The following is a 26,590-nucleotide window of genomic DNA, read 5'->3' on the forward strand; positions in this document are numbered from 1 at the left end:
TTGTATGCGTTTTGGGCCTTGTGGTTTTAAGGGGACCACATAGCATATATCGGATAAATCCCTTGACCTATCATTACCGAAGACAACTTTTAAAATCAATTGTGGAAGAGTTATTTCGTGTGAACATTTCGTAAATATCTGGTGCCAATAAATAATATATATATATATAAACTGGACGTTCTAGGTACCTCTGTTACGAGCTGTCGAAAATCAAAATTTAAAACTTCAAAATGGACTTATTAAATTCAAGTGGGAGTGATTCATCTTTCAATGTATCTGATCAAAACAGCACTAAAATTATTGCATACTATGACATATTGAAGCAACCTCTTTTCATGATTATCTTGTATGCCATTGCTTATACAACAATCTTCTTCTGTGCTGTCATAGGGAATATTATGGTTGTAGCGGTTGTCATCAGGAACAAATATATGCATTCAGTGACAAATTATTTCATCGTAAACTTGGCTGTTGCAGATATTCTTGTCGCATTGTTCTGTGTCCCTCTAACGCTCCTCTCCAATTTATATACAAGTAAGTACCTCTCCTCTCTCTCTCTCTCTCTCTCTCTCTAAAACAATTGTTATCTTATTTATCATTTAAATCTGTATAGTTCTGTTATTTATTTTGTCGAGTTGGCTCAATTAAATTCCACAATCAATTAAGTAAAGCTGCATTGTGAATACATGTATGCTTCAGTTAACTTTATCTTATCTTTATCTTATTCATGCTAAAGTATTTTCAATGTACGTACTTTTCAGTAACTGTATTAAAGAACAACGTGCGTTTTCATTGTTAATAATGCATCAATAGACATTTTAGACTATGGGAAAGGATAGCCATTGGTCATTAATGCTATCGGAGAGATATTGCGTATTAATGAAGATTCACATTGAAATGCATGTGCAAGGAGATCCTAATGAGAAATCAATCTCTTGCTATTGGTATTCAAGGATATTCTTGCCGATATTAGCGTGATGTTCAGTCTCTCGATCTTAAATATATGAAATAGCGAGATAAATAATAAGGAAGACCATTGCGAAAAATATCAAACATATCTGTATACAGCATATATCGGGTAAATAAATTTAAATGTGATTTTTTTCTTTTACATTAATCAATTAAATTTTTCTAAATTATTGTTTCAGTAATTATTCATACGATGCATATCAGTAAATAGAGCACTGAACCTTTACCGACCGAGACCGCTCCGGTGGCTTATTGGTTAGAGCGTCTGTCTCGGATACGGGAGGTGGCGGTTTCGAATCCAGGCTGAGTCATATCAAATATATTTTTTAATGTTACTAATACCTACCTCTCTAGGCGCTCAGCATCAGCAGGTTAGTGTTAGGGCTCGTCCACCTGGTGTCAGGATAATGTGACTGGGTAGGACATCATGATATGCGTATGCAGACATTGTAGCGATATAACTGACCCATTGTTAAAGCTACGTTAAAAATCACTCACATTCGCGAGCATTTACTGCCAAAGTCCACTAAACATAATGTCGTTTGTCACAAAAGAAACCGAATTTCGATCTTGAAGTAATGATTTTTACGAGTAAAATCTCTCATGAGATTTCATTTCTTGCACATTTTGTCCTTTTAAGCATCGAATACTCTTTTTTATGTCAAGTCGGAAGTTAATTTCGTATAGTTTTCACAAGTGAAAAGTTTCATACCTAGTAAATTGCAAACATCTTGAAAATAGTTATAGATGAAACAGCATGGATGGATTCGTTTGTAAACATCATGTCCGCGCACAACATGTACAAATAGGTAAATATATTAAAACTTCCGTGTAAGTCACAAACATTATACATACATAGATACATACATACATACATACATACATACATACAGTGATACATACATACATGCATACATACATACATACATACATGCATATATTTAGTTTTGTCTTATTATGAAAATATGCTTAATATAAAAAATAACATCATTAAAGTTTTCTGCTTGAATAATGCTCTAGGATTCCTGCGTGCTCTTTTACTTTAACATCTAAAGCTTGATCACAGAATTTAGAAAAAAATGTTTTACTTTATGCTACATAAAATTTGATCACCTGGAACAATGTTGCTCCTGATATGGAAAATAGTAATGCTGTTTGCGTACATGTTTTCCATGTAAAATATATTGTTAACTTCTTTCTTCTGAAATATGTATAATAATAGCAATTCACAAATTTGGAATCGTCTTTAAAGGATGCGATGGTACAAACCTTTAAACACAATTAATGTCATTCTAAGAAATAACTAAGTATAATGGGAACTATAAAAGAACGTTTCCGAGTTAAGTATAATTATATGCTTGAGAAAAATATTATTCAAATGAGACAAAGGATATATTTTGCATAGCCATCGATTTCTGCTTAGAACTAATGGTAATTTTGCGACCTGTTATATTATATTGGTCCACAGAATCCTTTCTGTTTGGTAAATATGTATCAGTTTCTAAATATATTGTAACGTATATACGTTGCATTTCTCAAAAGAAATCCAGTGGCTTGAGCATGTAAGTGAGTGTTACATACGTTTCCTTATGAGTTATCATGCACTTCAACCTTGTACTGTCTATGGTTCTTCGGTTGAAGCACCGGTGGGGGAGAGGTAAATTATATTTTCCCCATTACTTGCTCTATGGGATCTATATATATAAAGTACACATTTTCCCATCATGCCATACGACGTCAGTATTTGTTCCAACAAGAATACAGCGAAAAGAACAAACGGTTTGTGACCAAAATCAATAAATGGAAACTGGCACTGACAATCATCATCGTTCGCTTCTCGTCAAAAATGTTTATCAGATACCCGTTTAATCTTACATAATTGATAAGGTATTCGATACAGATCTTTAATATGTGTTTCTCTATGAAACAACCAGAGTAGAACTATGGGGGTTTCAATGATATCCGCACGTCGATATTATAGGGCGTAACATTATATTGCATTAATTCTTGAGTTATGTTAGGCTGATTAAAGGAATCTATTTTATGACAGTGTAAATTACACCTGTGTTGCTCTTGTTATGGCGATATGTGAATATTTGTGCACCAAAGACAAGTCGTGTTCCACGCGGGAGAGCAAGATTTATCTCAGGGGATAAAATCTTCAAATCTACCACCCACCCACCCCACCCCAAAAAAAAAAAATAAAAATAAAAAATAACTACAATGCATTGCGTATTACACCGACTTAAATGAGACAGAATTATAACTGAGATACACGGTCGAGTGTTACACGACCGCATGAAGGACACACGTCAACAAGACACGATGTTTTGTATTCTGCCGCATGACATAATGTACTGCAATCATTGACGATACGATGTCAGTTAAATATGTTATAATACAATTCCATGACCACTCCTGCAATACTTTACAACAGTAATTACATCCGTTCCAGTGGGACGTGTGTCGGTGTAACTTTACATCACATGACGAAATGTAACTTATTAAATTGTGTAAAGCCGTCTGCCTTCCAATATGTCTTCCTAAAATATCATCTTTTGGAGTATAGTGCATTTGGTTCATGCACAGTGTGTCTTATCATAATTTTAAAATTGGAACTAATATATATGGGAGATAATGGAATCGAAAGAAGTAAAGGTATTATATGCTCTGTGACAATCATAATATTGGAAATGACTATTTTCCTATTTGAATATGTCTAGCATATACTAACATTTAAATTTAATTAAAAATACCCTTGAAACAAATCTTCCTTGTATAATCGCATTTGACTGTTAACATCTGGAAGTAAAAAACAAACAAAAAAATAAGTGCGTTCACTAAATGTGTTTTTGGCTGTTTAAAACAGGAGATATTTCCAAGAAGTGATGGTTGCGTAAAAGCAATATACTTTACTGATTTGGTAAAAAGTTAAGACAGTGATTTCTTTCTACATATACTTCATAATATTGAACCTTTCAGTGTGTCCAGATCAAAATCTCCGAAATTCACAATTCATATACATTTAAAATTAAATTACAAATTTGTTGCTTAAGTGTTATATGATTCCAAATTTAAAAGTAAAGTTTGCTATACAATACCGCTAAAAGCATCTTATTAAACACATGAAACTGGTCATTCTGTTTAGTAAACGTAGTCAAGCCGCTGAACTGTTCCTTAACATTTGCTCCTAGTTATTAATTTAAAAACTTTACTTTTTCGAAATGCACTGTGTATGTCTTATAACAATAAATACATATCTATATATATCCATCCATCCACCCATCCGTCCGTCCGTCCCTCAGTCCATCCATCAATCCATCCATCCATCCATCCATCTATATTTATATCTATCTATCTATCTATATATCTATCTATCCATCTATCTATATATCTATCTATCTATCTATCTATCTATCTATCTATCTATCTATCTATCTATCTCTGTTGTTCACAGGTACCCATCCGAAATTGGCAAGTCAGTATCACAGGTCGGTCACTAATAGAGTTCCTGTTTCTAAATTATCTTGTAAGTGATGTCGTTCGTGTAACATTGATGTCGTTCTCCTATAGGCTATGTTGGAAACATTACATGCACGGAAGAGATTGACTGATATTCTTTTGGAGCTCCATTTGCCTTTTCGAAGATTAAACTTCAGACGTGTCGCACCTTCCTTGCAGTTCACACCCTTTCGAAATCAGCTTATTGTTTTCCTAATTTCTCTTTGAATTCCATAAAGTGGAAATGACCAATCTGAGCTAACGCTTTTTTTAATTGCTATTTTACGTTCACTTCTGAAGCTAAGACAATGTGTGGAAACCAGAACCAGTTATTCACAACAATTATACACGAAAGTAAATGTAATTAGTGGGGTTTTTTTTTCAACATTGACAGAAATAAACAAGGACGTTTAAAATAGCCAAGGTAACCATTAAAGAAAATCGGAACACCTTTGTAAATAGTTCTTATACAAAGTACGAAACTGTAGAGCGCAACGTGTAATTGCTTTTCTCTTGTTCATATGGTACAGCAACATTGATATGTATGAAAAAAGCAAATAATACCTATTTCGCTCTTGACAATTATGCATTATTCCTTGCGGCAGTATTGTGCATTAAATTACCTTAATTATGGGAAATTAGAAATATTACAACTCTTAAATGAAGTCACCTTAAATTTAAAATTCTTACATTAAGTGAAATAAAAACATAGCGAGAGTGCTATTTTTTTACTTATATGAATGACAAATATAGCGAACTTGTTTATTTTCACTTATTTGAAATGAAAATTAAGAACAAAATACTATCTACATTAGAATAAACAAACTTTCTAACCTTTGACCAATATGACATTAGTCTGTTTCATTAATCTTCAGACACCTCAGGAACAAATGTGGCAAGTTTTTTCTTTCATCTATGTTAACACAGGAATGTGCAATATTAAATTAGCTCATTTTTTATCAAAGATTTAGGTCCTGGCCTTTGTGGCACTTTGCAATAATAAATACTGTTTTTGTGGATGACATATGCGAAACTTATTTAAATAGACTATTTAGACGCTTGAGACTTAAATGTTTCAGCTATACAATGACAATTAAACCATCTAATGATAATAGGTATGCTGTATTTATGGTAGTGCTCTGCAGATATTAGAGATTACGTACTTCCGACTGGGTGACAGGTGTAAGATTATCTTGTTTGCAAATTGTTTCCTATATTTAAAAAAAGTTAAAATATCTTAGCATAGTCATTACATTTAAATAGTGGTACAAAAGCGTCATTGTCCCATCGCTATTTGTGCAGGTATTATATTTTTCTTATTATGGATGTATGCACTGGTTAGTTTTCATGAAGAAGATGGATACCTTGGATGGTAAAGTAGTGTTCCACAACTTTTGGCAACACTTTTGAGACGCACTGATATCCAGGTACACTAGAAAGGTCAGGCTTCGGTACCTGGAAAACTGAGCATTTGGCATGGAACTAGCACTCTTCTGAGACCATCATCCAGATTTAATTATTTTTACTTTTGTCGGGGTAAAAAAAATAAACCCTCGTTTTATTGCCTCTGACAATCTCACTTAGACTTCTCTGGTCACCGTTTCCATTTATGGCATTTAGCTGTTAGGCAAGTTGTTGAAGCTCAGGCTGGTTTCAGGAAAAATGTGTACACAATTCATAAAGGTTTCGCTTGTCTACATTGATAAATCATTATATTAACTCGGGTAAAACAAATTGTTTTGCACTTTTGCTGAGTTTCGCTACAGCGTTTGATTATGCTATATGAGACATTTTATGGTGGTACAATATTTAATATTGAATATTCAATGTAAGAAAATGTCAGAGGCATAGTGAAACTCAATAATATCTTGTCTTAGCAATTTTCGTATGTGTAACTGACATTTATAAAGGAGAATACTTGTCCCCCTTCTTTTTTCCACATTTGGTAATGCCATTGAAACTAAATTTACTAATAGTGGTATTTCAGGTGCTGGCTTGTATACGCTACATTTGCTTTTAATTTTGTAAGCAGATGACCTAGTAAGATTTTCATACTTCAAACAGGGTCTGGAAAAATGAATGTGCTCTGTGTAGATATTGTGCTAAGTATCGCCAAAAGTTAATACAATAAAAACAATAATTTTTGGCGAAGGAAGAAGAATATCAGATAAATCTCTATTCTTCTATATAGGCTTACAATCAGAGTTTGGCAGCAATTTGCATTCCATGCTTTTACAACAGGGTTTTCTACACTTTCTTCAACAAATTTTAAGTGAAAAACTTTACATGCATTATTTGCAATGGTTACATGTTTATACAAGGTAAAATGTGAACGTTTGGCACACTAATTGCACCTATTCCTAATTATGGACCAGAAATAAAGGGATTTGTTAAAGGAAATGCTGTTGAACGGTTGCAAGTATAGTTTTGCAAAATTCATCTAGGGGTTAAAGTGTCTACCGCAAATGATTTTATATAAGGTGCACTGGGGAGGACACCACTGAAGATCAATATAAATTACCTCATTTTTAAATACTGGGCTAAGATTATCTCCTCTGGTAATAGAAAATATATATCTGTAATATATAATCTATTGCTTTCAGACAAAATAATCTTCATTGAAAGAAACATTGGACTAGATTTAAAAATATTTATTAATGCAACATGCTGGAAGATGAGCATTACTTTGATTTATATTGTCAATGTTATTTTTGGCTATGAAAGCAGTACATAAATACTTGTATTTGGAATGATGACATTTATAAAATTACCTGATTCCGCTAAAACTCCTGACGACAGAAATCTGGAAAATTACATTCATAAAACACTAATTGAAAGTAACAATATAATGAATACAACTTAAGTTACATTCTACGTTTCATTATTTGCAACATGCATTTCCTTGTCATGTTTTGTGTATAAGGTACTTATGATACTAATGCAAAATGCATGTTGCATTCTGACTAGATACTGATGGCACTAGTTCTATCTGCTCCATAGGAGATTGTATTGAAGCTCATGAATGTGATTCAACAATCATATTTTTAGTATTTAACAGGTCACACATTAATGTGTTGTATTCCTACTTAGCATCATCACCATGTATACATGAATGCAGGGTATTTATGTGCGTATGTTGGCCTATGATAGTTTCTTATAGTATATGTTCGTATGTGTGTATATGTGTGTGGGTCGATGCAAGCATGTGTATAGGTATATGCATATACATATATAGTGTACACGTGTGTATATGCGTGCAAGAGTAAGCTTGGGAATCCGGGTATTTATACGTAAGTATATGTTTTGTATTTATTGGATGTTTGTAAACTTGATAAGTTAAATTTTAATTATGTATTACAAGTGTCACCATGAATGTTTGTATCAAATGTATATGTATTTACTTGCTGAAGGCCGATCGGCTAAATGTAAATAAAGTTCATCTATATCGACAGGCATTAAAGTTCTTGGCAGTTCAATGACACATAATAGTCATAACAAAATATGCAAAACCTTTCAAAATACCCATTTTATTTTTTTCTACGAGTCGACCACTGAATGGTTTTCCAGATTGTCAGTTCCACAAAATCAGTTTATCTTAATCCTAACAAGTTTATAAGCTGACTCAGATGATTTCTTCTCAAAACGAGATCAAATATATTCGCTCCGCTCTTTTCATAATACCTTTATGGTGATTTAAACCTAAGAAAAAAGTAACTATGGCAGAGACATTGTGAAACGAAATTCTGTGCAAATCTTTCCACAGCACCATATCTGAATGTTTTGATAAGGGCAAATGTTGACGTCATTACAAACCCACTTCAAGATCTGAGCAATAGTAGAAACGAACATAATAGTAGGCTTTTATTTTTTATAGACCTAAAGACCTAATTTGAACACGGTATTATGTCACCGAATACGTAGGAAGCGAGAATAATTCAAATTGCAATTTTCCCAATTTCGATCGCGATACAGTTTTAAACGAAAATTGATGAAATTATTATTGTTGAGGATACGTGGGAGATAATGACTGTTTCTTCTCCGATGAAATATGTACTGAATTTATGTGTTGATGTTATGGGTGTTTCAAATATTGTTTTGATAGAGTATACATATTTGATATTTATTCCAAAACATATCAGAAAGGGATGGTTTGTGTTTATTTTAGCTTAGGAAGGACTGTCGCAGTTTCTCGTATGGTTTCATATCTCCGCTTCGTAGTAAACCCCTCACATTGTGTTTGTGCCGTAACCGTTCTGGTTGTTTACCGCAGGCAGGCAGGCACATTTCTTTACTTGAAGGACATGATTTATCTTATAAAAATAAAACTACATCCCTTCCACCACCCTTCCCCCATAGAAATAATTTGGAAGTGATGTCACCCAAAGATAAAATTGGCAATTTATTTTAGCAAGTCATATGTATAGTTCTTTGGAACGTCGTTGAGTGCAGTGCAATTGATTGATACCTTACCAATTACTGAACTGACTGAGCTCGTCCAACAAAACGGAAATTGTAGATACACTTTTAACATGATAGTTTGCGCGAATGAAAACAAACATCATTAGGGTAAGATAAATGTGGTGAGATAAAACTGATGTTTAATGATTATTTTATCATTTTCTTGAACTTATTTATGTCTTTGATAAAATCTGACCGGCAAATTGAGAAATCTTTTTTCAAGAAAGACATTATTGATCATTTAATTATTGCAATTCTAGAATTTATAAAAGTATATATACATCTAAGAACTTGTGATTTTATATGGATGCATTTAAGCATGGTTCTTTTCGTTTATAAATATTTTGATCTGATCTTTACTTTCGCACAAGCCACTTACTGCATCTTGGAGTGCAACTATCATGTAAAAATTCTAACTGTGGATTGTATGTGTATTTTGTTCTTTTTGGTAACGTTCTCATACGCACACATTCAAAGTATCACCATATGGTGGATATTACTTACATAAGAATAGCGAATATGTTTGCTCCTCGTGCACCATTGATTGTAAAATACATTAGACAGGAAGGAGACGCATTTAATTGGAATTACACGTTAAAAATGTGAAAAGCCCATCCACTCATTCATCTATGTGTACGTCCTGTAAGCTAGATATATTTACCTATATGGTATCACGGTACCAATTGTTTTTCCATATACCTCAATGCTAATGTTTTGTGAAATAAATATACTTTCTGTCCTACTTGGGCATGCATGTCACACACTGTCATATAGAACAATGCTAGATTGTCAATTTAACAATGACATAACCAGGTACTCCATTGCATTTAAGAGAGATAACTCTACTGGAACTAGACAGGGATAAGAGTTATCTAGTCACAACAAGCACATTTTCAGCCATGTGTACCATATTTTCAGCCATGTGTACCATATTTTAAAAAAATCATAAAAAATACAACATATGATCTAGATAGAAATTAACACAAACTCACATGTTGCCAAGAGGCTCAACTTTCTTTTAAGCCAAACAGAAAGTACAACTCTTACATAATGCACCAATCACAGCTAGTGTTGTTCTTTAATTCTGAATGCAATGTTCCATACACCTTAAGCTCCGCCCACCTGGACTTGCGCAATTGGTACCGTTATACCATATACACACAGATATACCTACATACAAAAACAATATTAATTTTATATTTCAACATGAGATACTGAGATGTATCAGTGTGAATAAATACATAACCCCATAACTAGTTACAATAATTGTTGTATGGACACTTTTTATATTTAAGCCTTGGAATTAGTTATGTTTCCAAATTGGGAAGTATTCATGCCCTAACGCCTGGTATATTTTCATTTTAGGTCTAATTAATTTATTCTTGTTCTTTTCCCACGATATCACTATATTTTTCTCTACTTCTTTTACTCTCTCTTTTGATGATCAGATCTTAAAATATACCATCAGTGTACATTTAAATAAGTTAAGACAATGTACTATACAAGAGCTAAAAATAAAGACAAAGCTGAACCAAGAAAGTCTCAAGTAACATTATTTAAATTTATTTCTCAGTTGAATCTCGCATCATGTCTTTGTTTGAGTTTAAGTTACCATGTTTACATCCGATATTCTGATATGCATATATGTTACTATAAGCGACAAATCATATAGATAAAACATTATACTTCAACAAAAAATTAGTGATTTTAATTCTCTTCAGATATTCATAGTTATGTTTGGAAACCATGAGAAAATATGGAGTGGGTGGTTTGACTGCAAATAAAAACCCAAATAACTCTGTGCTTGTGTAGAAGTCAAGCTAGTGAAGGCTACACAATTCAAGTTTGAATGCAAAAGTAAACAAAACTGAGAAGAAAAATGTTTAGAAATCAACTTATAATCATTCCAATTAATAGTTTGGCGAGGTTACGATCTAGGAACTAACGGACTCGTTTGATGTGTCGTGATGTTGTAACAACCCCAACAATGGTCACTATACCAATCTGTGCCGGAAATTTGTTAAATGAAATAAAATGATTCCATTTTTCATATGAGTATTATATAAAGGAGATTTATATAAAGGAGATACATTCTGAAAGTGTAAGAGTCATAAATTATTTTGATGTATCGGTTCTTAAAAAATATTTATACAGTAATATAATTAATTCGTTGATAGCGTTGACCACGCAGAATGAAAATGATCCGTGCATATCGATTTGTCGTTTGTTTCCTCCGAAAATATATAAGAAAATTAAAATCGTTTTTCATGAAGATATAAGGAATGATTTCAGTCTTGACAATAAAATATTTTGCCTTCTCTCGTAAGATGTTTCATTTTATCTACTAAACTGCATTTCTTTGTGTATTTGTTATTTATTGAGAAACTGTTCATACATGTAAATATGCATAACTGTTAATTCAATCGGTATGGTCAACAAAGGCAGCTTCCAACGTATCTACGAATCTTGTGCATTACTTATTTTATTTTTGTTTGCTTGATTTGCTCTTATCTTGTTTTGCCAAGACGTTGACGTTATAATTTGGTATTAATTCTATTTGGAAAACATTGAGAGAATGCCAAGGCGAGTATTAATATTTTTATTAACTGACATTTACAATGATTGTAGGGACCGATATGTCTCTTTAATAACGTCTAGACATCGATAATTCCAGTTTCTCATTCGATAAGAAACTTATTACAATGAAATTCCAGGAATATAAACATTGCAAAATAAATCGTTTTAGGAATTGGATTATGTTGGTTTATACAAGCAAACGCATATATACATTTTATGCCCATTCATGTATTACCGTTCTGTCAAGAAATAGTCAGAAATATATTATGTGTACATGAACTTCAGCATGTAAACGTCACTCTTGATCAAATGTTCAATCTTGCCAAGACAAAAGGAGTACTAAAATTTCCACACTTATAGGGAATGTTGCAGGTATTATAAAAGAAATGAGCCCTCAAACTGGAACAATTTGAAACTTTCATAATCAGATTAAAACAATTACATATATATTTTAATAATTTTAGCGAATTGTAAAATCTGCCGAAGTGACTTATCCAGTAACACAAAATTGCTCTTCTTAAAATATAATGTTCCGACCAAACAAACGCTATATATCATATCTTTCCCAAGCTTATTTGCTATTGCGCTTGGAAAATTTAACATAGCTCCGTTAAGACATTCACAGCAAAAACAAATTCTACAAAATTTCCATTGCACGAAGGACTGAATTGATATTTGTAAACTCTGATGTAATCTGGTACAACATCGTAGAAAACAGATATGTTCCTTTCAAAGTGCATAATGCAATAGCTGCCTGCGTTCAAATCTTCATCTTTCATATCCCGCCCTTGTTAGACACTTTAATTATTGTACACGGCATGTTGGACAGTGTATATTAGGTGTCTGAAGACAATATGGGTCGTTCGGTTGTGCTTTCAATGTGGGTATCTGAAGAAAATCAATACGTGTGTGTTGGGTAGTTCCCAAAGGGTGGGTGTCGGATATTTAAAAGAAAGTTTGTGATTTATATTAATCAAACTGTGTTTGTTAGTTAATTCTTATAGAATTTATCTGTTGGAAAGTTATTAAAAGTGACATGTTGGATGTTACTTAAAATGTGTTGCGTTGGACAGTAATCAAGACGTGAGTGGTGGGAATAAATAAAAAAGTTGGATTTTAATAGCATCAAGAAGTCTATGCTTGATAGTAACACGTATGTTGGGTGTCGGATAGTACTCACATAGTGGATTTCGGACAGTAATCAAATAGCGTATGTTGAATAGTGCTCGAAAAGTGGTTGTTGGTTAGTACGTTAGAAAGTGGGGCCTGAATAGTAATTCAAAGTGAGCGTTGGATAGCAATACACACTGGATTTTGGTTAGTATGAAAAACATTCGAATTTCTGTTAGAAGCCATAAATGTTTTAATATGGAAAGGGCTAATAATGACTCCCAGTTTAAACCTACGGCGTAGTGTTAGTTTCCCGTTTGAAGCAATACCGGCTATCACATGTTACATTTTTATGCCCGTAGGATTACATGCAGGAGGTACTACTATTGACTCAAATCTGCATCGTAGTATTAATTCAAATACTACTCTCAAATATTGAGATCAATCTATTCTAACAATGTATCCAATAATAACTTTCATATCATTAATGTTGAGACACATGTAAACATTTTCGCTAAATGTTTATTCCCGTCAGTGGCTCAATATGGCTCATGTTACTACTTTACACCAACTTTTCATTGGACTAATGGGCGTACGGGAACATCCTCCCTTTTCATCGGACTACATGAATGTATCATTTGTTACATGCCTCTTTCGTTGTGCTAAAATATGGACAGTGGGTGTCATGACAACATATCGCTTTCATACAGAGCTTATTCAAACCTGGACTCAACAACTCTCGGCGCTTCTACCATTTGGTAATCACGCGATAATTTATTTCTTCCACATTGCACATGACTGTATTTTTATGTATCAATGATGATGCTTAGATTTACGTAACACAAGTATTTTTCTGACAAGGCGCTCTATTAACGGTTGCTAAATCAAGTCGATATTAAATTTACATGGTGCGATCTACTTTTGAGTTTTAAAAAATAGACCTTGTTTTTAATGTTATTGAAAATCGAGGTGGTGTGGGCTGTGATGGAGATAAGTGCAATAATTGCGTTGGCATGATCGTGCAAATCATGTTACCTCAGTCTAAAGTATCCGATATATAACTTGCTCACTTAAGCGCAATAACATTCTCTTTATTGCTGACTTCACGCGGAAAACAGAAGATACATTGTCATTATCGTCTTCATCCACTCTTCTCATTTTCAACCTTACGTGATCAAATACGTACATACATACATACATACATACATACATGCATGCATGTATGCATACATACATACATACATACATACATACCATGTCCATCCCCAACCCCTGATTTCACCTCTAAACATATTTTAACCTAGTGCATACAACTTAAAAGCTGTGGACATCATGTTTGCCCTCTCCCTTCCTCCAATAATTCTGCCCTGCAGGCATTTATAATAAGCATAAAATATATTAGTAAAACGCATCTTTCGCAATTTGAATCGGCACAATTTGTGAGGACTGTTGTTGCTAATGCATAAAAGTACAAGTGCGTTATCAAAAACATATTTTAACCTTTACATTAAACAGAGAGACATATGCACACACGTGCATTATTTATGTTCTTACTGCGGAACGTTTGATAATCAAACTATGATATTAGAACTAGATGAAAAAAACTTTGGAACTTCCTTATCACATCCTTTGTTTCCTTGTGTAATTTTTACGTTCAGTTATAAAGTCAGCGTGCATTTAAAACCAATTGCTGATTAACAAAACAGTGCACTGATGTATTGTATAACTGCCTACAATCATCATAAATCTGTTTTTCAATTGTTTTATCGCACTTAAACGCCCTGTTTATAATTTCATATATCACAGATTTATCACCAATTATTTATCATAAAAAGCCTGGTGCGGACAGAGTAATAGATATTACATAATGCATGCGCCTATGGCCTTTTAAAGTCGCCAATAACGTCCGTATGGCATCGCAATTACAGCCTTGACAATGACTCGCATTGACAATTTGATATAAGATTACGACTCCCAGTTTAGTTGCAATCAGCATGCCTGACAAGATACAAAGGAATATAATTTCTTCATTTATAATTACAAGTTTCTAGAGCTACGCCCGAGTAAGCTGGGACATAAAATGACTAGATCCAGTGTAGTTGGAGTGGCTCTGTAATTAATGGTCCGAATAAATTTCCTAATATATTAATATGCCAATTTTATAAACCTCGTGAGCACTAAGAACAAAAAAGTCAGTGCAATCTTGTAACGGAAAGTGTCCTCAAAGCAATTAGTATCGTTTGACTGTAACACATTATGACACCGGTATAATAACGAGTGGATATTATTTTCTTTATCTAGGTTCTCGTTATAATTGCACCAGTCTAATCTAACAGGTAGAGAGTTAAATTAAGCTCCAAACCGGAATCGAGCCAATGTCAACAGTGACGGAAACTATCGTCATATTCTCATGTTTCAGCGCCCAAACCAATAGACCATATTTAATATCTGACACTGGATGGATCAAATATGAAATTATGGACCTCGAGTGCACGAGATCTAATTCTCTAGGCAAACTGTAATTTAACAATCACCTATATACGCAAACTCACTTGACAATTTTGAATATTGGGTGGTTACATAAGTACAAAAGTATATCCAGCAAAGAGGATTAATGACTCAAATTAATACAGAAATGTTACAATTACGTCAATTTGTTTCTATTTGACTAACATTTATGTGAATTCGACAAAACATTTTAGTCGTTAAATCTTAAGCTGCCTCAGCACTCTTTATGTCTATATGAGAAGAGTTTTCTACGCCTGCATTTCGAGTTTCTTTTACCGAATACGTTTATAAAGAGCGTTTTAGTGTGAAGTCATTGTTGATAAATCTAGTGCACTAACTCATTTGTTTTTTAATCCTGCTTATTTGCACAGACAGTGATTGCAACTCAAAATACATTCGCCGTTCTTGTATATAGTGAACAAGTACATCCCACATTTAAGTAAAATAACTGCTTATGCTTTGAATGCATCTTCGCCGCTGCTAATAAGGACCACACGCAATTGCCAATTACGGTCAGGCATGCAAATTTAATTTCATTTTCTTCAAAGATCCTTTGCTGAATTTAGATTTGCTTTCATTTGTTTAGCATATAAAAGTTTCATTCATATTTCAGATCTGGTTAAAAATCATTGATAATTAATGGCAAGAGATCCCTCAGAAATCACACAGTTCTGAGAGTTAGCATGGGACTCAATATTCACTCTTAACCAAACAACCGTCCAAACGATAGTTTATTTGATCGGTGAATATAAAGAACACCCAGTCCCATCTGACACATCTTTTATGATCTGATATGGTCGCGTTTTCCTTTATTTCATTGCATTTTTGAGAACGAAATTTAAAATTGTAAGAAAAACCATCAAACGGAAAGCTCAGCATACTTTATTCATTGTTTGGCGATGCAGTTATATGTAGGCTTAATATAAAATAAACAATACAGAGATTCTGCTAGATTCAGACATATTGTCGGCCCAAATGGAAAAACATTGGACTTTGTCAACACATGATGACACTAAACATCAAAATGTAAATAGTGGCCATTCTAAACTGCACTAATAACTAGTCACCGTTTGCTATTGTTGGTGTTACGCCACAACAACATCGCTGACATCGCAATGGTGAGATAACCTGATATCACTAATAGCAAAAAAAAGCAGTAGTTTGCATCTATAGAAAACATATGATCTGTTTCAAACATTGACGAAATTAGATTAAGAATTTAAACGCAAATATTGAATTGATGATTGAAACGTTGTGAAATTATAATTTGATGTTAATTATTATGATCACTTTTTCTTTTTATCCGGCTGTTCATATGCAATCTCTTTCGAAGAAGTATTTCTTACTACTCTGCAAATTAAATATTATTTTTCCAGGTTGGAACTTTGGATGGTTTATGTGCAAAGCAACTCCATATTTACAGGGAGTATCCGTATGTGCATCCGTCAACACTCTTGCAGCTATTGCATTGGACAGGTAAATAATTATTGTGCAATATGATTAGTTTCATTTCAGAAATGCTACAGTATGCACACATGAAAATAATTAAAAAACGAAATAATTTTATTATACGTATATTTAATCTTACGAACAGTAGTCATATTATGTTGAAAGTTTAATTTTATTATACAAGAACGCCATTTATTTAAGGCCAGTAAAATGTTAAGATTGATATTTATGAGAATTGTACTACTAATATAAGGTTTAATAAATGACTTTTAAATAATAGTATTTATCTATCAGAAATTTAAAATTTACTTTTGTTTAAAGCATATATATATATATATATATATATATATATATATATATATATATATATATATGTTTGTGTGTCTGATGTTTGCGTGTGTTTCGTGCAACTGAACAGACTGCTATTACACAGAAGATAGTAGGTGGTTTCTTCCTAACCCTCACCTCTTCTAATGCATTAATCATTAAATTGTCGCACTTCAGTGTTGAATCAATCATTGTGCTTAGAACTAGAAACAGCTACACGACTATTCATCGTTGTGTCAAAATAATTAGAAGATGAGGTTCCGAAAAGTTGACAAAGAAATAGAAATGAACCGTAAGAAGGTGTAATAAAACATTTATAAATAAGGATAAATTGTTGGCAAGTAGCTGAGACATCAATAAACAGTTTTGTTCTCCATCAGACTGGGTAGGTATTGTTTTGAAATGTAAATCATTTCATTTCTTTCCGCAATAATTATTGAAACTCCATCAAATTCCTATCCAATCAATACTGGTTTCTATTAAGTTACGAGCATATCTGCCTCAAGAGTTTGCAATATAAACATAGATTTTCCGACTAAAGTCACCAATTAACAAGATGTGATTAATAATGCTTTCTCAGTATGTCCAGGTAGTTGATCAGTTTCAAATATATGCACTATGCATGTCAGTGGTTAGTAATTATCTCGTATCCTTCATACACCGTATCTCTTGATCAAAGACAAAATTGTTTTTATTGATTCCAGGATAGGCATGCAAATATTGCTGATTGCAGAATAAGACCAGATTTGATTCAGGATGCATTCGAGTTACGTCAACCATGTGTTTAGAAATATGCAACTCCTTTGAATGGTTCTCTTTTGATCTGCTGTTTAACTAATAACAAATACCGTTAAGGTTTTGGGGCCGAAAGTTGTTCTAAGACTACAATAGGCTTGGGTCACTTTACAATTAATCAGTCCAGCAGAAGGAATCGTACACGTTAGTCACTATTACGTGCACCGCATCTACCACGTATCAAATATATCATAGACCTAAATTTCCGTCTCGTTCTCCTAAATAAATATTTTGCTTTTAAATCATATTAAACGTTTTAGCCAAAATAAGAGTGAAAAATTAATCAGCGTTATTGTTCTGTATTTGAATTGCAAAGCAGGTGTCACTTTTGAAATCAATACAAAACATTACTAAACAATTTTCTTAATCCAAAATACATGATTTAGTTAAAATTGTCAACTTTAGAAATGTTTATTAGGCACGACCAATCTTGAAAAGTTAACCACTTTTGTAAATGTTATGGTAATGCATCGTCAAAAAACCACGTGATCGATTCTTTGACTATTGTAATCATCACGCGTATGTGAAACCTTTCAGATCTGTTTCCAACATTTCGGCATCTATAAAACTATGTTGCTTTTCGTGAAAAGCACATTATAACATAATGCACATCTTATCGATCTATCTTAGATTAAGTCAGAGGAATGCACAGATGCCTGTAAGATGATTCGTCTACTAGACTCCCTACGTCTTATACATGTAGAAATACATTGTTGGTTTGGGGTGATCAGAGTTTTCGGGGGAAACGTAATGTTTTGATTGATTAAACGCACTCTTTTTTCACACCGGGAGAAAATTGTTTATATTATCTGAGGTATATTACTGAACCCCAAGGTAAAATATTGCAAATAAGGCTTGGGTGAGAACGGGTTAACACGAACAAGGTAATGCATATCGTGCGCATATAGACGTCAGTGTTTACACAAAAAGCAAGGTCTTTTATGCACCTAAACCAAATTGTGAAAATCTTATTTATCTGATTCCGTTTTAGCGAAGTAGCATTTTATTATTTTGGCATATAAAATTCCTTATTTCGATATAATAGTTCTGACTCCTGTGTTTTATGCAAACCAACTATTTTTGGTTTCGTTGAATGAAATATTATTTCATTATTTTGAAATGTTATAATAAAATATATTCCTTCCGTTCAAAAATGTGAAAACATGTTCAAAATACAAGTTGTTCGTTTCAAAAGTTGTCATCATATTTTAGAGGTTGCATCTATGTAAAACAGTCTAGCCTTTTCAAAAATATTCTTCCATATATAGATGATGGACGTTAAGGAATAACTCGGCCGGCAGACGTGTTCTAGCATAGAGACATTTATCAATAACATATCAATCCATGAAAATGTATCAAAACATTCCTTAACATGAAAATAATGTCAAATAGAGATAAGTTAGTACTCCGTTTTCAGAAAGGTGTTTTGTACAGTTGCTATTAGATATCAATTTTGCAACATGTGCAGTTTGTGTATGCATACTACTTTTCTGACATAAATTGTAGACTGGGCTCGCTTAAAAATGATACATAGTTGGTAATTCATTATTAAATTTATGGTTACAGATACACAATTTCACGTGTAGCATAAATACATCAATCACATGATCAGCTTTCTATTGTTATTGCGCCAAGCAGAATGTTCTTTTTGATAAATAAAGGTTGCAATTTTTTGTCATCACAACGGTTGGAATATTTCATAGTATATACGTTTGCATATCCATTTACGTTAGACATAAATATATCTTGATTCTTGAACAACGCTGGCATAGCTTCGTCATGCAAAGTGTCCAATTTGTCGAATAAAATGTATTTTGTCTATATTAGTTAATTGAGACATTTCTTTTGTAAAATCGACTGAATTGTCTTTAAAAGAGCAGTTCTGATTGGTTATTTGTTGTATTGCAAAGTCTTGACAGATCGAAACAAAACAGTATTGGATTTAAATGATTATTAATTAAAAAGCTTGAAACATGTCCAGCGTGTAAACCCACAAGTGATGTATCGAATTGTAACGGAATCTATAGGACCTTTACAATACGACTCTGGTAACCTTAGTTAAAATATATTTAATAGATTCAAAGGATTTGCAGAACTCATTTAAATTTGCATCGCTATTCATCAGTGACATTACAGTGTGAAACGTAATTCCATATTGTGTGGGTGGATGGGTTGGTGGATAGTCTTGGTAACGCAAGTGAATATTTATATTCATTCAACAACACACGGAAAATATAATTGTTCCATAATACCTTTTCATTATATAAACAATAACTTTTTTTATAAAAAAAATTAGCAAAATAAGGAAATGCGATACATGCTATGGTGTATCAAATATTTAATTCAAAGGTCTTTGTTCATTGGAGTTATTCAGCTATTGTCGTCAGTCTCCTGTGAAATGTTTTATCTTATTACCATCTCATTGGAACACAGGAATTAGCTTTCGATGGTAGAGGAGACATATACAAATAAAATCTACTCGATAAAATGTTTCCCTGACTATTTTCTTTCAGTCACAATGATCTATTTTATTTGCAGATACCTCGCTATTTGTCACACAGCCGAAGCCAAAATAAACCGAAAAGTTTGCAAAGTGATCATCGTCTGCATTTGGATTGTAGCATTTATAATTATGGTTCCCTGGGCAGTGTACTTCACACAAGAAGAGCATCACACCGGTCTACAAACAATACTTTACTGTTATGAAAACTGGCCGAATGAAAGAGCAATGAAGATTTACTTCTTAGCAGCCATTTTTCTTTGCTGCTATTCTGTTCCGCTTAGTCTAATTGTGTTCTGTTATTCGCTCATAGGCATCAAAGTTTGGCGCCGTCATGCACCGGGTGTCAAAAACACAAGCATGGGAATCGTCCATAAGTCAAAGGTTAAGGCGGTGCAAATGCTATCAGTCGTGGTCATTTTGTTTGCATTTTCTTGGCTTCCAATGTACGCTATTCGACTTCACGTATTTTTTGGGACAGGAACTACGTCATCACAAAAACAAATTACAGAGGTTATTTTCCCCATAGCTCAGTGGCTTGGATCCTCCAACAGTGCAATGAATCCAATCATCTACTGCTTTTTCAGCAAGAAATTTCGCACTGGCTTTAGAGATGCTATCACATGTTGTGCAACTCGCCGTATGAACATTTCTAGACGAAGCGGAATTATTCGTAGAGCTGCAACTGTGAGTCTGTCTAACGGTACGTGCTGTTCGTCTACACCTACAATGAGTGTCAGGAGCAATAATTATGTTTGTCGTCATGCTCGAAGTGAAGAATATTTATGATTGAAGATTATATTTTGATATTTTAAATTATAATCGCTTCTGTAAACCTGCAAAAATACCTAATTATTTACGAAAATAGCAGACCTTATGTTATGACCTTTCATTTCGCCTTCGGTAATTTGAATTTTGAGAAAGTTTCATATCTAACAAAGAAAATTCGTTGAAATACTGGAAATGAAGAAACAATTTCTAGAAAACAGACAAGCGAATGAGAATAACTGATCTTCACACGTCAGGTCAAGTCATGTGATTGATCATGCAAATAAAGAAAGCAAGGGTCATGCTATCTTTCCCAACAATTTGTAAATGTCAAAGAAGGAAATTACTTTCTAAAACTGTCGTCAAAAGTAGATATTTTAAGATTTGCAATCAAGCGGAAATCGCTTTACCAAAACTGTTGTGTATACCCAAGTTTAGTTACTAAAAGGTGAAAGCAGAGCCATATTTCTTCATTGTTCTTTGTTGTACATAAATGTATTATATTAAGAATAAAGAAAATAAAAAGCAGTTGACTTATATCACAATGGACTCAATGCAATAGACAATGTACTATGAATAGGAAACTCTCATGGTATAATCGCCATGACTTTATAGAATACAATCACCCAAACTTTGAGTATAACAACGACATTAAACCATGCATGAAATACATCTTTAAAAATGTATGTTAAAACAAAAAAATTATGCAAAAGCGACATCCCTACATATCTAATGAAGAACCCTAACGGCTTTTTTTTATCGGTTATCGGTCATACAAAAGTCAGTTATATTATTAATTTTTAATATATATATATATATATATATATATATATATATATATATATATATATATATATATATATATATATATATATATATATATAATGAATGGCCAACGAACGTTACGTTTTGCATCTAAGTTGTTGAACCTCCCTGAACTAGCGCATTCATTATCAACGTCAGACGAAAATAAATGTTCAGATCATCATCGAATTATTTTGCCTTTTGCAATAGGGAGAGAGAGAAAGGGACATGAAGAGACGGGTGAGAGACAGAGTCACAGAGAGACAGAGAGACAAATAGTGATGAAATGTAAGGAACGTGCCTACTACTGTAGAAGCCATGTAAATCTGTACCCAAATTTTCACAATAAAGGTAATTCCTCCTAGCTATATGACATATATTGGACGAGGAAGTTTCACGCGCAGCCGCTTTTAAAAGAATGCGTCATCAATTTAGTGTAGTAAGAAACTTTTCACACCATAACCATGCCTTTGGTCAAGGATGGTTTTATCCGCAAGCCGGTCTCTCTGAAGGAGACGCGTCGATAACAAGGTCTCACTTCTGACAAAGACGTTTTTAGCTAAACATATTTTAAAACTATTTACACGAGTAGTTTAAAAATTTCACAAAATAAATCACAGGTTTCGGTCCCAACAAGGAGTTATAGATTGTCAATTGTGAGGTGTCCCTGAATAAACGCACTGAAGAATACCGAATTGCATTGGGAAGTGAATTGTTTTAAAGTTATCATGATTGGGAAATATTTGAAAATTAAGAAAGCAGAACAACAGAAACGGGGCGGGGGTAGGGGAAACAACGTGAGAAAGTGAAGGAATACAATAAGGACCTAAACTACTGAATGCGCCGTCTCAACATCTCACAAAAGAACTCGCTCCACCGGACCCTCGCTTTCAAGACCCTATCGAGCACATGACACTGTAAGTGCCAGCTTACGCCTGGAAAAATTACATCAATTAGAGTATGATCACAAGTTGAAAAAACAAAATTGTATCTTATTAATGCAAAATCTGCTCAATGCAGTATGTTGGACAAAGGAAAACTATACAGGGGATGAACTTCAAGTGATATAAACACTCAACATGAGCTGTAAAAGACTAGAAAAAGAAAATATTTCATCATATTGCCACATTTTAGATCTCATTGATACAGCAGGTATAGCCCACAGTACCAGTTGGACCTCTTTTCGAAACGTTCAAGGGAAACTGACTGGATTTACAGCCTAAGAACACTAAACCCTACTTCTTAGAATCAAGAGACAGAAAATAAATAGCATGTACGCATACAAATGATTAGCCATACATTCTTGGAAAACACGTTTCCTTAATATACTTTTCTGGATAAATATATCAGCAAACATCTCAAATTATTTTGAACGAATGTGGCCGACCGATTCAACAGATGAAGTCGTATCAATCCTTATATAAACCTATGCTTTCTTTTATGTTGCTTTTTCATCGCTGAATGGTTAAATCATCAATACTCGCTTTGCTGTCATTGACACAAACATGAAAGCAAAATGTATCAATACTAACTATTGTTCAGGTCAACTCCATTCGGACAAATGTATTTTTCTTTTTCGAAGATGTTTGCTTCACGTAATTTAAATACATTGCACCTGTCTGTTAACAAGACAGAAAAATCTACCTAACACAGGTTTTTTGGTGTACTGTGTCATAAAACGTGCCCAATGTACGGGACCTGTGTATGTCTGTATAGTTTATTTTATTTTATATCGCATCCGACTATTGATGTTGTTAAATAGACCTGACCGTCTTAAGCAGAAGTTATGTCTATCTCTCTGTATCGAGACCAGGCAAGTGACGAAATAATGAACATTTATGATTATGTTGCAAAGGCGTTTAAATGAATAAAATATGAATATGTTTCTGATTTGTAGAACTAACAATGTTTTGTGTACATGAGCAGGCACATTTACGTTCTTTATTTATGGACAGGCGCATTGGCGTTTTCTGTATATGAACATGCACATTGGTATATTGTATATATGAACAGGCACATGGACGTATTCTACATATGAACAGGCAAAGTGACGTATTCAATAAATGAAGAGGCAAATTGACGTATTATATATATTTTATATTAACATGTACATCGACGTATTATACATATGAACAGGCGCGTTGGCGTTTTCTATATTTGAACAGGCACATTGACGTATTCTACAAACGAACAGGTACATTAACATGTTTTATACATGAACAGCCACATTGACGTACTCTTCATATGAACAGGCACATTGGCGTATTCTACATATGATCAGGAACATTGGCCTATTCTACATATATTCAGGAAAACTGACGTATTCTGTATATGAACAGGCACATTGACGTATTCTATATATGATCAGGCAAACTGACGTATTCTATATATGAACAGACACATAGACGTATTCTATATATAATCAGGCAAACTGACATATTCTATATATGAACAGGCACATTGTCCTATTTTATATATGATCAGGCACATTAACGTGTTTAAACATGAACAGGCAAACTGATGTATTCTTTACATGACCAGGCACATTGACGCATTCTTTATATGAACAGGCACATTAACGTATTTCTCATATGATCAGTCAATCTGACGTATGCTACATACGAACAGGCACATTAACGTATTATACATGTGAGCAGGCACGTAGACTTATATGACATGTACATTGACGTATTCTATATATGAACAGCACATTGGAATATTATATATATATATATATATATATATATATATATATATATATATATATATATATATATATATATATATATCTTGGCATCCGTCCGTCTACGGGAGACGATGGCGTAGCTCCAAAGTAAGCTTTTGTCTATCCTTCTTTCTAGCTCTCTTTTCAGCTTGTTTTATTCTTCTCTCTTCCTCTGCGTTTTGAACTCCCTGCCTGACAGCTAGGCGCCAGCGGGAACGGTTGTTTGCACAGCTCTCCCAGTCGTTGACATTGATGTTTGCCGTCTTCATATCCTTCTTGCAAACATGTGGTCGTCCAGTTGGTCGTGCACCTTCTGCTAACTCCCCATATAACAGGTCCTTGGGAATGCGACCTGGGTCCATTCTTTTGACATGGCCAAGCCAGCGAAGGCGCCTCTCGCTGAGAATGGAGAACATGCTGTTCATGTTGGCGTGTTCTAGAACCTCTGTGTTGGGTACGTTGTCCTGCCACTGGATCTGCAGAATGCGCCGCAGACATCTAAGGTGGAAGCTGTTGAGTTTCCTCTCGTGTCTTGCATAGGTGGTCCATGTTTCGCTGCTGTAGAGAAGTGAGCTGAGAACTCAGCCTTGGTAGACACGCAGTTTGGTCTTCTCTGTGAGGTTGGGGTTGTTCCAGACTCTCTGGTTAAGTCTGGCCATCACTGCTGCTGCCTTGGCAATCCTGCCGTTCACCTCAGAATCAATGGAGAGTGAGCTGGAGATGTTAGACCCGAGGTATGTGAAGTTCTCGACAACTTCCAAGTTGTACCCATCGGTGGTGACAGAGGGAGGGGAGTCTGCGTCCTGCGCCATTACGTTCGTTTTCTTCAAACTAATGGTCAGTCCAAATTCCTTACAAGCATGGGAGAGGCGGCATACCAGCTGCTGCAGTCCATCTTCCGTGTGTGATGTCAAGGCTGCATCGTCGGCGAAGAGCAATTCGCGGATGAGTACCTCTGTGACTTTAGTCTTAGCACGGAGACGGGCGACGTTGAACAGCTTGCCGTCAGCCCTGGTATGGATGTACACTCCCTCGCTGCAGTCCTTGAATGCGTACTGGAGAAGCATGGAGAAGAAGATGGCATAGAGCGTCGGCGCAAGGACACAGCCTTGTTTGAATCCGCTGATGACTGGGAATGCTTCAGATGTTGCGCCATTGAAGCACACTGCGCTGTGCATGTTCTCGTGGAACGACATGATGACAGCAAGCAGACGTGGGGGGCAGCCGTTCTTCTGCAGGAGTCTGAAGAGTCCACTCCGACTAACCAGGTCAAACGCCTTCGTCAGGTCTATGAAGGCAATGTAGAGGGGCATCTGCTGCTCGCGACACTTCTCCTGCAGCTGACGTAGTGAGAAGATCATGTCTACAGTTGACCTGCCGGCTCGAAATCCCCACTGGGACTCTGGGTAGACGCGAAAGGCTAGGATCTGCAAGCGCGCTAAGGCAACACGTGCGAAAGCCTTTCCAACGATGTTGAGGAGGGAGATGCCCCGATAATTGTTGCAGTCGCTACGGTCTCCTTTGTTTTTGTACAAAGTGACGATATTGGCGTCACGCATGTCCTGTGGGATGTATCCCTGTCCCCAGCAAAGGCAGAGGAGTGTGTGTAGGGGCTGGAGCAGTGCTGGATTTCCGCTCTTGAGGACTTCAGGCGGAATGCCGTCGCTTCCAGGAACCTTCCCATAGGCAAGGCAATCGATGTCTTTTCCGAGCTCTTCAAGGGTGGGCTGTGTGTCTAGCTCCTCCATGACAGGCAGGTCTGGAATGGCGTCCAGGGCAGTTCCAGTGACATTGTTTTGAGTTGCATATAGCTCGAGATAGTGCTCAACCCATCGCTGCAGTTGTTTCCCCTGGTCTGTGATGACTTCGCCCGTCTTGGACTTGAGGGGGGCGGTCTTGTAGCTGGAGGGGCCTGTCGCCTTTTTGATACCCTCATACATTCCTCTTGTATCCCCGGTGTCAGCAGCTGTCTGTATACTGTTGCAAAGGTTCAGCCAGTAGGTGTTGGCACAGCGGCGGGCAGTCTTCCTGGCATTGTTCCTTGCAATCCTGAGGGCTTGTAGTGTTCTGGGGCTAGGCGCAGACTTGTATGCCAGGAG

At 34.9% G+C, this 26,590-nt stretch overlaps 1 protein-coding gene across 1 annotated transcript; it reads left to right on the plus strand.

The window, feature by feature from the left end:
- The first annotated feature begins 230 nt into the window (after nucleotides 1–230).
- On the plus strand, nucleotides 231–21,361 carry LOC149802798 (neuropeptide SIFamide receptor-like). The gene is made up of 3 exons (XM_089953836.1): nucleotides 231–534; nucleotides 16,500–16,599; nucleotides 20,233–21,361. The coding sequence occupies exons 1-3, from the start codon at nucleotides 231–233 to the stop codon at nucleotides 20,981–20,983; spliced, it is 1,155 nt and encodes a 384-aa protein (XP_089809962.1). The 3' UTR covers nucleotides 20,984–21,361.
- Nucleotides 21,362–26,590: the final 5,229 nt, after the last annotated feature.

The sequence above is a fragment of the Sinohyriopsis cumingii genome, chromosome 3 (genome assembly GCF_028554795.1).
Source record: "Sinohyriopsis cumingii isolate HCF-2022 chromosome 3, ASM2855479v2, whole genome shotgun sequence".
Lineage (NCBI taxonomy): Eukaryota > Metazoa > Mollusca > Bivalvia > Unionida > Unionidae > Sinohyriopsis > Sinohyriopsis cumingii.